The 15908-nt window shown below is 44.3% G+C and overlaps 1 protein-coding gene and 1 pseudogene across 3 annotated transcripts in view; both read left to right on the top strand.

Moving 5' to 3' along the window:
• The window catches only part of tub (TUB bipartite transcription factor), a 69351-nt gene that overhangs the window by 12160 nt on the left and 41283 nt on the right, over positions 1 to 15908 (top strand). The window contains exon 1 of one of the 3 annotated variants that reach the window (XM_048972273.1): positions 12086 to 12319. The exons of the other annotated variants lie outside the window; for them this stretch is intronic. Within the exon in view, the coding sequence (XP_048828230.1) occupies positions 12141 to 12319 (179 nt within the window). The 5' untranslated portion in view covers positions 12086 to 12140. Of the gene's footprint in view, positions 1 to 12085; positions 12320 to 15908 lie in introns of those variants that run through there. 3 annotated transcript variants of the gene reach the window in all.
• On the top strand, positions 6282 to 6794 carry LOC125706150 (uncharacterized histidine-rich protein DDB_G0274557-like; annotated as a pseudogene).

The following is a 15908-nucleotide window of genomic DNA, read 5'->3' as shown; positions in this document are numbered from 1 at the left end:
AACCGAAGGGAGCATGCTGTGGAATTAGCTTGTTTTTTCTTATTTGATTACATGAAAGGGGAAATACGTCTCCCTTCCTTTTCAAAAGAGTAAACTTTGCAAGGAGTTGTAGTGCGTGCAGAGCCTCGGATTCTGATGGCATCCTGTGTTTCGTCCCTTCACAGTACTCACCACACTCGTCCCTCTGAATGCACTGTATAAAGTTGACACTTCCTCTACCTTACAAATCAATAAACTATTACGTCAACATGCTGTCTTCTTAGTAAGGTATTGCTCTTGTCCCTGGATGATGAGGTTGGAGAGAGAGTTCCTTACACAGGACTAGTTTTCATGGAGTAGGGATGTACTAACCCACTTTTTTGGTACACTGGTCCAATCCCAATCCAATCCACTAGCTATGCAAGAACAGACTCATCGGCTCTTGCAGACATAAGCCAGACTGAGGCCTCCTAGTCAGCTTGCCATCAGCAGACAGCTTCCCCGGAGGTACCTGCTGGACTGGCTCCCCTCAATGCAGGCCCAATGCTCAATATTTATTTAAATACACGTACACATACAGTAGACATTGCTGCATTTTTCGTCTAAGCCTTGTGACTTCACAGTATTCTTTCGTATGATGTTTCTGCGAGTGCCTAATTACGTTTGTCGTATTAAGTACACTCTGTTACTTCCTTCCCTCAAAAGGATGGCTTTGTAAGCATTGCACGGAGCTGCTTGCTGACGTCTCGATAATGAAGCCCTGTGCCTCGGGCTTAATGCAGCGTGTGATGGAACCTTACAGTCTGTGGGAGTGACGTAAATGAGGCGGACGCGGGAAATTAAATCGGGCGGCTTTGGGGTGAGTCGTGGCAGCCGATACTGATCGATTAAAAAAAAAAAAAAAAAAAAAAGCCTGGATCAGCCCTGATTCCCATCTTTGATATCAGCTTGGGACATTACAGCGGCCAAATTCCGATGGCCGCCGGACACTATAACAGCATTGCTGCTGATGCCTTTGATAATCTCCAAAACGGTTGTGATGGATATGAGGTGCAGCCTCCTTGTCATAAGCAACATCTCAGGGTATTTCGTCCGGAGGGGAATTACATGTAGATCCATTATGAAGCACTGATTTGCTACCTTGCCTGGGGTAATACTGAAATATATTGACAAATTTAGGTATTTGCTCAGAGTGATTCATACACTTGCGTTAGAAGTATCAGTTGTGCAGGTTTCACAGCTAGGTCACAAACATTGTTTGGTCTTTATGAAGAGAGGAACTTCCATCCATCTACTGTAACCACTTACTTCATTCAACGTTGCAGGGGGTCCCTGAGCCTATGGGCACCAGGCAGGGAACAACCCTGGATGGGGCACCAACCCTTCAGAGGGCACACTCACATCTATGGGCAATTTGGTAACTCCAGCCAACCTCAGCATGTTTTTGGATGGTGGGGGAAAACCAGAGAACCCAGAGAAGACCCTATGATAACATGGGAGAACTTGCAACCGGCACACACATGAAGCCATGGTTAGATGTGGTCCCACACATGTGAGGCAGTAATGCCAACCACTGTGCCACCATGCCACCCCCGAGAGAAACTCATTGAGGAATAAAACTGAGTGAAATACAATATTTAAAGGACGCAACAATATATATTATTGATCACTCCTCATGCCAGCTTGCATTGGAACTCTGCTCTTATACATGATCGGCTATTGGCACCAAGACCCCAAGTAATAATGTTTTCCCAGGCTTTGGACTGGAGGGGGCCCAGAGTTTACTGATCTAGTAAGCAAAATTTACTGATTTTGTCGGGGGGGGGCAGAATTCTTTGCTACACCCCTGAGTCTATTGATAAAGATGTAGAAGTAAGACATGTAGAGTATGGTGAGAGAGAAAGCTTGTTTTTTATTGGTATTTCAGGTATTTCTTGTTTGACATCATCTTCTCGACATCCATAACTCAATCATCTCCTCTATGCCCCACCTTCAACTCCTTATGCTGGTGATGTAAGTGACTTTTACTCTCTGTTCAAGCACCTTAGCTTGACTAAACATATATAAGATATGGTCCGGGACAGCATGTAAAATCCATGGATCGCCTGCAGCCCATTGTAATAGCTATACTTCATTGATCCCCATGAGGAAACATCCTTTATTGCTTTGCCCCCCTTGCTTTCCATGAATCTTGGGGGTAATGGTCAAAGGGCAGCCAGGGCATTGAGGGTTAAGGGCTTTGCTCAAGGGACTGTGGGCATGTGACCATTCTGCTAAGGCTGGGGCTGAACCAGTGACCTTTAACTCATGGTCATGGCAGATTAGCCCGCTGAACCATACATCACCCCAAGAAAGGTGCATCAGTAGGAAATGGATGAGTGGCAACCACCTTGAATGACGGCAGTCGATCAGCTGTCCCTCCGGGCTTCTCACTGTCTTTGGCGTAGATACCCCGCTTAATTAGGCAGGCGGTGCTCACAACAGGTCAATCAAAAAATTCTGAACGAGTATTCTGGAAAACGAGGAAAGTCATCTTCCCGCAGAACATAAGCTGTCCCCTCCCCCTGGGAAATCTTGCCTTGGTTATGGGTCAGGTAAATGTTCACCTCGAGAGAATAACAGTAATCCCGCTTCATACCAATTCAGCTGGGTACACACTGAGTACCGTCTGACAGGGCCCAACTACACTGAATGGCAATTTCAGCCATTTTTTCTTTTTCCGGAATTTTTTTTTTCTCTTTTTTTGCGAAATCTCTTCTGACCAAGGGCGGTACATATTTTTTCATGATGCGGGGGGGCGCAGGGTGCAGGAATATTGCAGCTGACTTCCTCATGAAACTGATAACCAAATCTGTTTTTAGTTATTATGCACTATTTCACGGAGAGGGATATTGCACCTGGTGTCCTCATGACACTGACAGCTCAGCTGTGTTCCGAATCAATCTTTCTCTTGGGATCAGATTGTGTGATGTCATAGACACGCGTGGGAATGGTGTGTGACATCCACACAGCATGCATTATCATATTTGCTAGAAAAGCTCGGATATTTCCTTCTGAAATTTGTGAAGCTGCTTTTTTGATATGACCAAAGATGGTATTTTTGTTTTGTTTACCGACATAGTCTTCCAACAAGATCTGGACCACAATGGTTAATCGTGAAGAAAAGTGAGAGCAGGTATTTTACGTTCTATTCTCTGTGTATTTTCGTAAGCAGATTTGGGACTGGATTGTATGTCTAACGCAACAACAAAGGAAAGTGAACCAGCACACATTTTCAACCAAGGGTCAGGTGAGAATGTTCCATAGCCTTGGATAGTTCATTAGTAGGACATCATACATACATGAATTGTGTTTGAGGCTTATTGTCTGGGTTTTAAAGTGACTTACAGTTTCATTATTCATATGTTGTGACTAATTATAGATTATTTGTCTAGCTATATGTATCACTGAATTCAGGTAAAGCACCCTACTTTAGGGTACAACAGCATGTCCCCTTATAGTTACCTTGGGACTTTACCACCATTATCCTTCCTGGGGTTTTAGGAGTTTGTACTTGAACTGCATATTTGCGTCTGCAAAATGCCTCAGTCAAGGTCATTGTAGATATTTATGTGCTTTGAGGGGGCACCAAGGTTAGATACTCTCACTGATCGGAGCACAGGAGTCGGTCTCCATGATGCCTTGACCCTTTACCAAATGCCTTTGCATGGTTTATTGGATGCTCATGCATCCAGTCAATAACAAGAAATAGGGGCACATGTCTCCGATCAATTACCCTTATCACCTCCTTCACTGCAGTTTCAAGATTTTAATGATATATATCATGATGTCGCTTGGGAGCACATCTGTCTAGCAGAGATCACATTGCGCTCATCGTAATCATTTGGGGCGCGAATATTCAAGTAGCCTTTAACACAGTAGCCCTAAAATGATGCATTGACTTGATGCTGTCTACTAACACCTGGAGTGTGGCAGCATCCAAACCAGAAATTGGCCTCATATATCGCTGCTGGCTTGAGATCACTTTAAAAGTAGGATTTGGGTTATTTAGTAGAAGTAAAATAAACTGATCAAAGTCTTTGCAAAATGTGCTTAAGTAGGGAAAGCAGCCAAAATTTCAGACTCAAAAGAGTTATCGGTATTAGGGTATATGTTTCAGAGCAGTAGGGATGTCAAAATGATATTTTGTGTTGGCGGATAATTCTGCTGTACTGAGTTGATTCTATGGTAGCTGGCAGCTTTAGATATAAAATGAAGTGACTGGCACAGATAAAGAGAGACGAATGATGATACTTAACTTACCGGAATTTTCGGAAACACTAAAGCTCAGGACAGTCCTGTCCCATTTCACAGCCTGTAGACTGTAAGAGATCCCAATTAATCCCCGAGGTCAAAATTCCATCAGCGACACGAAGTCAAGGTCCAATGCCCCAGATAAAAAATTTTCCGAGGGAGTTTTGCTCAGCAGATTTCGCTGACCAGGGTGCCCCCGGGGTGCCAAGTGGGGAAAACATAGGGTCATATGGTCCGAATCAATTGTGTTTCGATTCAGATGACTGGAATCCGCCATTTGAGTACCCATGGCCTAAATAGTTTAGAACTGGACGGCTGGTTTCGTCTGGCGGAGATCATGCACATTGACTGCACATGTGGAAGATAATTGGTTAGGTGTTTCCAGTAGGTGGCAGTATATGGTATACGGTGTTTTCGAAAGCAACACTACTCTGGCATTTTGGGTGGGAGAGGGGGGGTCCCAGCTAGTTTTGTAGTAAGGTTCTCAAAAGTACTGTCTTACGGTGTATTGCTTTAAACTGTTCATAAAAGTTGACCCGTTTTACTACATTGCTTGTATTTGTGTTTGCTGTAATACATACACCCTCTCCCGGTCTGGTGGAATATCGCTGCTGTATGCATGACCCGACTCCAACCATCCGCATCCAAAGCCAAATGCAGTACGAACACAAGCTTCCGCGATCACGACCGTCCAATCCCCGAAAGCGGAAAAGTAGAGAATAAACTAGACTTTAATAATCTTGGTTTCCGAATGTTGGGCAAGTTGCTGTCCACATGCATGTGGTCCTATAGTGTGTGTCTGTTCTCTCAGTTTGCTGTTTCATAAAATAAGACACGGTACTTACATTAGCGTTGATGTTAATAGCATGATAATAGCAGTAACATACAGTAACACGGTTGCTTTGTTCGTTTTCTTATAATTTATTTAGTCTGTTTACAAAACTGTGATTACTTACCAAATGCAGTTATTCACAAATAAATGCCAGTGTTTGAAAGTTGAAGTATGACTACATTTAATAGGTCACACTGTCGTCTGTCAAACTATGAATTCAAATTATACTAGCAGAACGGAATGCATTAGGATGTGGCTCACAGTGGTCTGTTTTATGAATGCAGTAGTTTATTTCTCCAAAAACAGTTGAAAATGAATTAATAGCAGTGTGTCTGAACAATAGAAACAGTCTGTGTGTGCCTGAATGTGGTTTGGTAGAAAGCCAGAAAAATTCCAATTAATATTATTTATTTTTTTGCTAGAATAGTGCCTGTAGTAATTAATGGCAATCCTATTTTTCACAAGAGGGTAGTGGCACCTGTCTAACCAATGACCCGTATGAGAAACAAAGGGCAGTGTCAATCCCACATATTTGTATGTATGTACAAATGCATGTGCGTGTAAACTACAGGTTTATATGTGGTTCCTTCATATTTGCACTAATTTAAATCTTACAGAACCCCCCCAGACAAGCTGTTTTTATGGCACATGGGACGTGAAACAGGCCGTACGTTTAGGAGTATGTAGGGTGGCTGCTTTCTGTGGCTCAGTGACTAAGGATGCAGTGGAACATAAAAGACTGTTTTGTCACATGTCTCTCAAGCTGGAAATTGAAATTCCGATCACTCGTGCCAGAATGAAAGCTGTTTGCCCATTTCCTGTCATGTTTCAAATGCATTCTGCAGACAGGTCACCATGACTTCAGCTGAGGAGATTTTAACCTAACAGTTGATTCTCTTTAAAGGTTTCAGAGGATCGATACTCTCTTTCTCCCTGCTTGGGCAGAATGTGCTCACCACCTGTGTAAATTGTGTTCAATTGCGTGTCCCGATTGGAGGTGTCGAACAGCGACATGCGAAATGTTGCATTCATGCAGAGAGAATCTGAAGATGGAATCAGCTGCGGATTGAAATGAGGACAGCTGTTTGAGCTTTATAAAAGGAGCTCTCGCACACTTAAAGGAGTGTCCGGAAGTTATATTATATATCTATTTACCCCTTCAACCATCAGTGGTTGTATGCAAAGCAGTCATTGTGTACATCCTAGTCAGCATCATCCTCATCAGCACCATCCTCGTCAGCACCATCCTCGCTAACATCATTCTCACCAGCACCATCCTCGCTAGCATCATCCTCATCAGCACCATCCTCGTCAGCACCATCCTCGCTAGCATCATCCTCATCAGCATCATCCTCGCTAGCATCATCCTCATCAGCACCATCCTCGTCAGCACCATCCTCGCTAGCATCATCCTCATCAGCACCATCCTCGTCAGCACCATCCTCGCTAGCATCATCCTCATCAGCACCATCCTCGTCAGCACCATCCTCGCTAGCATCATCCTCATCAGCATCATCCTCGTCAGCATCATCCTCGTCAGCATCATCCTCGCCAGCATCATCCTCGTTAGCATCATCCTCATCAGCACCATCCTCGCCAGCATCATCCTCGTCAGCACCATCCTCGTCAGCACCATCCTCGCTAGCATCATCCTCATCAGCACCATCCTCGTCAGCACCATCCTCGCTAGCATCATTCTCACCAGCACCATCCTCGCTAGCATCATCCTCATCAGCACCATCCTTGTCAGCACCATCCTCGCTAGCATCATCCTCATCAGCATCATCCTCGCTAGCATCATCCTCATCAGCATCATCCTTGTCAGCACCGTCCTCGTCAGCATCATCCTTGTCAGCACCATCCTCGTCAGCATCGTCCTCGTCAGCACCATCCTCGTCAGCACCATCCTCGTCAGCATCGTCCTCGTCAGCACCATCCTCGCCAGCATCATCCTCGTCAGCATCGTCCTCGTCAGCATCGTCCTCGTTAGCATCGTCCTTGTCAGCATCATCCTCGTCAGCACCATCCTCGTCAGCATCATCCTCGTCAGCATCGTCCTCGTCAGCACCATCCTCGCCAGCATCATTCTCGTCAGCATCATCCTCGTCAGCATCGTCCTCGTCAGCATCGTCCTCGTTAGCATCATCCTTGTCAGCATCATCCTCGTCAGCACCATCCTCGTCAGCATCATCCTCATCAGCACCATCCTCATTAGCACCATCCTCGTCAGCATCATCCTCGTCAGCACCATCCTCGTCAGCATCATCCTCGTCAGCACCATCCTCGTCAGCATCATCCCGGTTAGTACCATTACTGGCAGTATTTACAAATGAAGGCTTCAGTTTTTCACGTGTGGCTCATGCTCAGCATTCGACTTTTGCATGAAACAAAATTAGAAAAACTTGGAAGGAATGAAGACGAAGACAGGATAATTGGGTAACACTGTGTTTCAACATCATGGTTCAGATTCAACAGTTCATTTGTTTCTCTGTGTCTGAAGATGTTTATCAGAATATACAGTATACAAGGTATATAAAACGATTCATGAGCATACCTACATATTCCTAGAATAATTGAATTGAATTTGACTACTCACCCAACTGATCTTATACGAATTGTTGAATGTCAACTAAGAAGTTGTTGAAATGCTACAAATAGTATATTAAGTGGACTATCCAAATAAAATGTTACTGACAATTGACTTTTCCAGACATGCTGTATTCATCTTGGGTCCCAAATAATAAAATAAAATAAAATAAATAAAATAAAGACAAATAATGTCCAAGAAGGGCTCCAGATTAGACTTATCCTTGCTCTCAGTCATGCACGGGACCCCATGAAGCCTCATTTAGTCTCTTTACATGTTCCACTGTAAAGGAACCTTTGGTGCAAACCGGTCAAATAATCGGGGGGCCAGTCCATGCTTTATGGGGGTTAGGGTTAGGGTTAGGGTCTTCCTGTGTGCTCCAAGGTAAGGCTGGACATGGATGGGTGGAAGAGAGCAGGTTTTTTTTTTCTTCTAAACACTCCCAGACTGGAAGCTGATTGTGGCTTCTATGGGGTATATACACCCAGCTGATGGGTCCAGTTATAATGAAGGAGAATATTATCCCTTCTCTGGATGTGATTGGGTATTAAAGGTGGACTATGGCTTTACACAGCTATGCGACTTTTGTGTGGCATGTTCTGAGTAGGCGAAATGGATAACGGAAATGCAGCTCCATTGGACGTGTATGGCGGTTCTGTCCGGATTAGGCTCGGTGATTTTCCAAGCGAGCAGGTGCTAAATTTTGATAGCATAAGTGGTCAGTGATCTGTGGTGTTCTGCCGACTGCGGTCCCAAATGAGCGTCACCTTATGGCTTCCCTGCGATCGGGGAGGTTCTGGGCATCTGTACTGAATGCCAAATAAAGCTGCCGTCAATATGAATACAAAAAGCATGTGGACACCGTAAATGACCAATGGCAACAGTGCCGGTGCGCCTTACCGACCATGTACGCCAACCCAAAGAGAGGCCAGGCATCCTGCTGTCTGCTGCATTCATTCTTGGCCACCACCTTGGTTGGAGCTGAATAATACCATTGGGGCCGTACATGTTTACTGCTGTCCAATCTGTAGCACAGGGTTGATTTAAAGAGGCCCACAGCCTGTTTTCTGATGAGGAAATGTCCTTAGCAGTGGCTTAGAACTGTGTGTGATTTATCACTCTTTCTGCAGAAAGGGCAAGACTGGCTAATCTTCATGAGAGATTGTAAATAGCCCCCCCCCCCTCATCCCTTCCTCCAACCCCCCGTTCCCCAAGCAACACTTTGAGGACCAAAGATATAAACAATGTCAGACTGGTTGACACACAAGCTTGATTCTGTGGTCAGCTAACCGTTTTTATGTTGGTCTGGACATGTGCTTAGGATCATTGTCATGCTGGAAGATCCAGAGATGGCCCAGTTTTAGAGGGAGCCAAATTTAGATTTTAAATGTTGTAGTATTTCATGAAGTCCATAATGCCAGGTACTCTAACAATGTTTCCAGGGCCATTGGAGGAAAAACAGCCCCAAAACCTCACAGAACATCCACCATATTTTACAGTTGGGATAAGGTTATTTTCACAAACCCAAAGCCATATTGAATGGATATTTCCAAAAAGCTCCATTTTTGTTTTATCAGACCATGGTTCCAGTCAAAGTTGTAGTTGCATGTTCTCCCCATGTTGTCCAAAAACATGCTGAGGCTAATTGGAGTTACTAAATTGCCCATAAGAGTGCATGTGTAAGTGACTGGTTAGTGAGCACACTCAACTAATCCAAGAAACCAAACCACAGATGCTTAATTTTAAATTCATTGGCACATCCAATCAGATTTGTGCGATAGGCATTGATTGGTGTAAACTTGCTTGATCATAGCCTGATATAGGATCTCGACTATCGTCGCGGTGCAAAAAAGTTTGAGAACCACTGGTCTAATCCCAGTATGACCCAATCCTAACCTTGACCATAAGAAACCAAACAAAATACAATGTTTTTAATTGCAGTCACAAATTTTAATAAAATTTTCCCCTTTGCTTACCATTTTTTCAGTCCCCACAATGTCAAAATAACAAGTTTTTATCACTTTGTGGGGACATTTGGTCACACACACACACACACACATGCACCCCTATATCTTCATGCCTATATCCTTGTGCCCTGTATAACTTTATATTCTGGCTCCAGAGAATCATAATTCATGGGTCATGTAAATGTGAACTAACCACATCTGAAAGGTTTGCTGATGTAAACCTGTTACAGCTTTTAGTTGGTCTCTTGGTATTTCTTGATTCCTTTTCCGCTTTATTGGGTGGGTAGACAGTGTCGTCTTTCTCCATCTACAGCCAGTGCCTCTGGTGCGATGAATTCATACTACAGGTGGTGTAATTAAACAGACAAGTGGAGCTACTGATGCCAACTATGAAAGTTTGGGGGAGAAGGTTTCTGAGAAGCAAGAAAGTCACAGGCCCAGTTCTTGAAGGACCTGGTACAAGCCACTCTCTTCATCCTTCCTCCTTCCCTTCTCCACCTTTCCTAGTTTATGGTGGTCCTACAGCCTGTTTCAGTGGACAGGTACAGACCCTCCAGTAAACACCTAGACAAACATAAGGATGTTAATTACCTAAATGAGAAACAGCTTGGACAGGCAGTGGTGTAAATCCAGGAGTAGTGGGTAGAAGATAGACGCCCTCAATGCCAGTGCTGGAGGCCGCTAAAGGGTTGCCAGGGCGACGTCATCGCTCCGTGCCTGGCTGGCCTTTTGTCCGTTCTGTAGCGTTTGATTCATCAACCCCACGTTCATTGTGACTCTCGAACAACAGAGCTGTTTTTCTGTCTGGAAAAGCTATTAGAAAAATATCCCCTTGAAAGAAGTATTTTCTGATCCAGGGAGGTCTGTGAACTGTAATTAGTGCGACGGTACGTCGGTATGTTGGTCTCCGTGAAGGGCTTCCTGTAAATGCACTCTTCAAGAACTTCCGATGTAATTACATCCATAGGCCTGTTGTGTAGAAGCTTCTTATATGTTTGATATGTGTGTAAATTTGATTTTGGTTTGCAGTTGGATGTAGGGAGCCGGTTGTTTAGTTGAGGCTTCCGAACTCCTCATTAGGGTAGAGAAAAAGAGGAGGCTGGAATATTGTATTGATGTCACTTACTAGTCACACATTCAGTTGTCAACACGCAGAGGCTGCAGCTGGACCCAGGAGGAACCTTTGAATGATCTGGCTCCTCATGTTCTTCACATGCTGTGACGTGAAGATTTATGTTGATGCTGTTCTTCATTCCCTAACCACGTGTGCTATTTTGCGTTAAATACAGCTCTACTAACAACATGTACTAGAGAAATTGGCACCGTGGGCAGCTAGCTGAAATGTCCCACTCCTGTTTATCCGTCTAAGCAGCTCAGGCAGTACCTACCTGCTCCACAGGGGATGCCTCGGGCAAGCATGTATAATCTAGTGAGGACAGAACCATGACGGATAACCGGTTCACCTGGAGAACCGCGGTGAGCAAACTGTGGATCCGCAGAAACTCCCAGGATTCCCTGCGAGACCCACTTTTGGGCCCAGTTCACTTCATTCTGTTTCAAATGCCTTTTCCCACTCCGCTGGTGTAGCCACAGTTAGGGTTGTAATTAATCACTGGTCAATATCAATGAGGGGATACAGGGATAGTGATAAGGAATAAAGACTGGACACTTATTTCTAAATGTATCATTAAATGTCAATTTAATGAGAAATAAGGAAATTTAAAATGCAAAGCGTGTCGGTTTCGCGATGTTAATAATCATTAAGTGTGCATGATTTCAATGTAATATTAAAAAAATAAATTTTCATTGGTGTCTAGTATAAAACAAATGGTTCACGATTTATATTTTTATAGTTCAGTGCACATTAAAATGTTCTTTTATGTCAAACTAAAAATAAAATTGCAGTCAGTAGCTACTTTTTCAATATAAAAAATGAAGGGGAAAGCGCCTGGATCTATTTTATATTACTGTAAAATGTAGACTACTTGGCTTCTGCTTACATACCTCAACTATAAAGCTGTGTTCTAATCTAAATCAATATTAAAGATCACATGTAAGGCAATATCACAGCGTGTCTGAGATGCTGGTTCTTAGCGAAGACCGCTTAGTACCACTGTGCTGTCATAGTGACTCAAGCCCCCCACCCCCCCGGTCCCACACACTGCGTTGTGCTCTCGCTCCCACTGACCGCTTTGAATGTCACTGCATCTCAGAGATGACTCATCAAGCTAATTAAACAGCTGAAGTATTTTTATTCAGTATTTATATGCATAGCACCCCTTCTGTCCTAAAGAGCTGAGTAGAAATAGCTGGTCATGGGGTTATGCTGTTTTTCGGGATACGATGTCATGGTCTACGCGTGGCCCAGCGTGATCGCCGCGTCGTCGTTCCTGTTGTTTTTCTGAGTTGTCGTTTACTAAAGATAGCTAGGAGTTCTGACTGAGAAAGGTGTATTGACTGACGAACCTGATTTTATCGGAGTATGTCGTTTGGTGGTTCCAGTTATGCTTTGTATGTAGAAGGTTCTAAGTTGAAGATCTCCATCTTTCCAGGTAGTAGCAGCTACCATAATCTGAGGATTGCTGATTTGAGTTTTGGATTCCCCTGTTGCCATATCCTTGAGCGGCATGTACTTCAAATGGATTTACAGTGTTTTTACAGGTACGTGGGAATATTTGTGTGGGGGTCATTCAACTGGCCCAAACATGTACAAAGCAGACAAGGCATGCATTACACAAACAGGCATAGGGAGTTATGTGTCTATTATATGGCTTCGTGGAGATATCTTAGCCTAGCCTGAATGTCCTTAACAACCAGTTATATTGTAGAGGAGAAGAAGCTGTTGGGGCACCTGTTCTTCTGGTTTGTGAGGCTTAGTGGCCTGTGGTGGAGGTTAACTTGATGTGGAGACTTTCAGAGGTTAGAAAGCGTTGCCTGCAAGGTATGTTTGCCAGGCTTATTATGGAATTTGGTGAGGGTATCACTGTTTGAGGTAGTGAAACAGGGTTAGAAGATGTATAGTTGGTTTGGAAGAGTGGTGCCAATATGTGAGGAGGTTTTATTTGTTTCGTTGTTTGTCACTGCCTGGATTCTCAGCCACATTCTGCGGGTGTCTTCACTCAGGTAGCATGCTTCGATTTCCCTTAAGTGCGTCTGCTTAGCATCTTTGATGGTCTTTGCTAGTGCATGGTGAGCTGCCCTGTGCACGGACTCACCAACAGGATTAAAGGCTTTGTTATGCTCTGTGATTCTATCGCGTATTTCACTGCTGAAAGACAAGTCTTTTGGTTTGGGATCAGGATCTGCACACAGTTAAAGATACATCAGTTCATGCAGCAGCTCACTGTGTGCATGGATATCAGTGCAGGCTTCTCTGAAGGAGTCCAAGTCCAGAATCGCAAAGCAATCCTGCCTTTTACAGTAGGCAGCGTCATGTCTGTCTGCCTTTGGACAGCAAGTGGTTCTTCTGTGTTCTTCTGTGTTCCTATAGCAGAAAACACTTAAGAGCTACAGGCCAATGTGCCGAGGTTCAGTTTGGCGGCTGCCTTGCATCTGGCACTCCTGAGATTGCGTTACTCCATCAGTGGTCCAGCGTTGATGTCCCCCTTGGTCTATGTCTATTCTGGGGCCTGGGCAGTCAAGCTCTAAGATTGCGATGATCCTCATCTATGATTATTGCATTCCTCATGTTATCTAACCATATTGTGCAGATATTGTATTGTTTTGTCCTCATTAGCTGAGAGGGGCGTAATTATTATTCCATGGGTAAACAGGACGGTATACATTTAATGCATGAAGTACTCCAGACTGGGAGAAATTTGCATAATGTTATTATCGTAATTCTGGAATTTACCTCTGATTCCATATACCTTCTCCTGTTTTACTGGGATTGTGGTCCCCCATCCACCAAGTCTTACTGGGGACCTTGGCATTGCAGTCACGTCTCCATGTGCCGCATCCAGCCAGGAATCTGTGGGTTTAGCCTCGTTTCACAAGAGTGCATAATCGAACAGTTTGCTATGTAGATGAAGGTAGGTGAAGTGTGTGTAAGTGTTTGGTGCACTCGGGCAAATAGCTGTAGGCGGCAGATGTGCAAACAGATTATAACCCGCCTCTGTCATGCACGCCTGAAATTTCCACTCTTATCAGAGAGTCAGTGTGGCTCAAGGTTAAGGGTTAGGACAATGAGCTAGCAGTGTGCCTCAGCAGACGAGGCTCTGTTAGCTTTGTGCCTCTTTACTTAACCACCAACAAGAAAAATCTTGTTTGTTTAATCATCTATTTATGTTTTTTATTTACCTGTTTATTTATGCATGTTTGTTTCTGCCGGGTCTCCTGTGAATTCTCCTACCTTTGCATGCCTCAAGCGCTCACGGACATGCTCTGCGCGTCGCGGTCCACCGTGCTGACCTTGCTTCTGGCAGAAGTGCCGGCAAAATGGGCAGCCGTCCGCATTGCCACGCCTGCCGTCCCCGGCCTGAGTTTGTACCGAAGCGATGTCCTCTCTGATGCTGCCCAGCGGGTTTCTTGTTGGCGGTGATGCTGAAGGGGTCGGCTGTAATAAAATCAGCGGCTCGCAAATAAATCAGCCAGGCTGTGCAGATGTTTAGGTGAAGATAAAGGCGTCTGGCCGTCTCGGGGGAGAGTCATGTGACCTGACTTATTTGTAATGGTTGCCTTTTGCGATGAACCTGTCTCCCCTGTTCTCTGCAAGATGTATAAACTGCTGCATTGTTTTGCTTTGCTCCAAGTAACTCAGATGTGAGATGTCATTCCATAATGGCATTCCTAAAGCCCATCGATTCCTGGACGATTAACCCTCATCGATTCAACCTTTACTCATCAGTCTTGCGTATATTTTATACTCTTCTGTGAACTAACTTAAACCTGACCCCATACCTGTACGCTCCAGTAAAGGGGCACCCCTGTCACATGCCACTAACACTATGGGTCTGTCCTTCCTTTTGACTGAAACATTTCCCCCATGCCTCTCAGGGAATAAAATTTTTTTGTTTCGGCATTCCCTGCAGACTCCCTCCACCAAATACATGTGCCAGCTAATGTCACTGCTGTAACCAGAAATTGTATTATTGCCGAAGACTGTAAATCAAGGAAAGGAAATGGAATGCAAAATGTATTAGTGTCAGGTTGATCGCACGGTTTGAGTTACATCATGCTTTATTCATTGTCATGATCCAGAGATCGCTGGTATTCTCAGAGAGGTTTGTAGAATTTTTAGAATTGTCCAGGATGTAGCCTAGAACTCAGGAAATGTAGCGGAAAGTAATGGGTTATGGCCAAGTCCTCACCATTATTATGATCTTAACCAGTGAAGCTGAGAATATTGAGGACAGCTACGTTTCTTAGACCGCTAAAGGTAACTTGGGTCACTAATTCTCTCTCAGCAGCTCAAAATTCATCCTGCTCACGCAAAAGGGAGCAGATCTTTGCCCTGAGAAATCCAACAAAAGTCAATAAATCAAGATCCCTGGTTCATCAGATGGAACTTCACCTTGCATCGTCTGGGAGGGGGGAACCGTGAGAATTGATGATGTGAGCCCAGTGCTTCACATGGAAGTGGGCAATCAGTGCTTTTGGCTGTGGTTTGAAAAGGGACAAATTGGATTCTATACATGACAGCTGGAGCTTTGGCTAATGTGCAAAGAAGGTCTGCGAATGGAGAAGCCATTTTTAACTCTCAAAGGTACACAAGGTTCATTTACATTGCTCCCTTTGTGCCAAAGAAGAGGCCTATGCTGTGTGTTTGAAGCCTGCAGCGTTATCAGGCAGTCACAGCATCCCTGAGGAACGTAGAGGCCTTGTTCAGTTTGGACAATCTCTACTGCCTTTGCTGCGTTACTGGGAGAAGAGGAGATCCCCCACATTATACAGTCCAGTTGGAAGAAAAACATTAAACTTTGCTTGTTCCCGTATGAACACTTTCTGCGGCAGACTGCGTGTACGCCCGCAGATAATTCTAAGTACACCCGACAGACTTTGCTAAATTGATCGGAGGTGTAAGTTTATTCTAGGAGAAGCGGCTTCTTCCCAGCCAGCTGCTCTGTTTGAACTTCAAAGGTCAGTTTGCTTGACTTGATTATGTTCATCTCACTTGGGATTGCCAGCTCCTTTCCTCAAGGCCTTGGATAATGCACTGCGGTTTTAATTGTTTTCGCTGGGTAGGCTGTAGACCACACTTACATTACTTAATAATATCCAGTCCTGCTATTTAATGCCTTTGCAGCTTGGG

Source organism: Brienomyrus brachyistius, chromosome 13, assembly GCF_023856365.1.
Source record: "Brienomyrus brachyistius isolate T26 chromosome 13, BBRACH_0.4, whole genome shotgun sequence".
In the NCBI taxonomy this organism is placed as follows: Eukaryota; Metazoa; Chordata; class Actinopteri; order Osteoglossiformes; family Mormyridae; genus Brienomyrus; species Brienomyrus brachyistius.
Note: the sequence above shows the minus strand (reverse complement) of the source record. Positions and strands in the feature narration are given on the sequence as shown.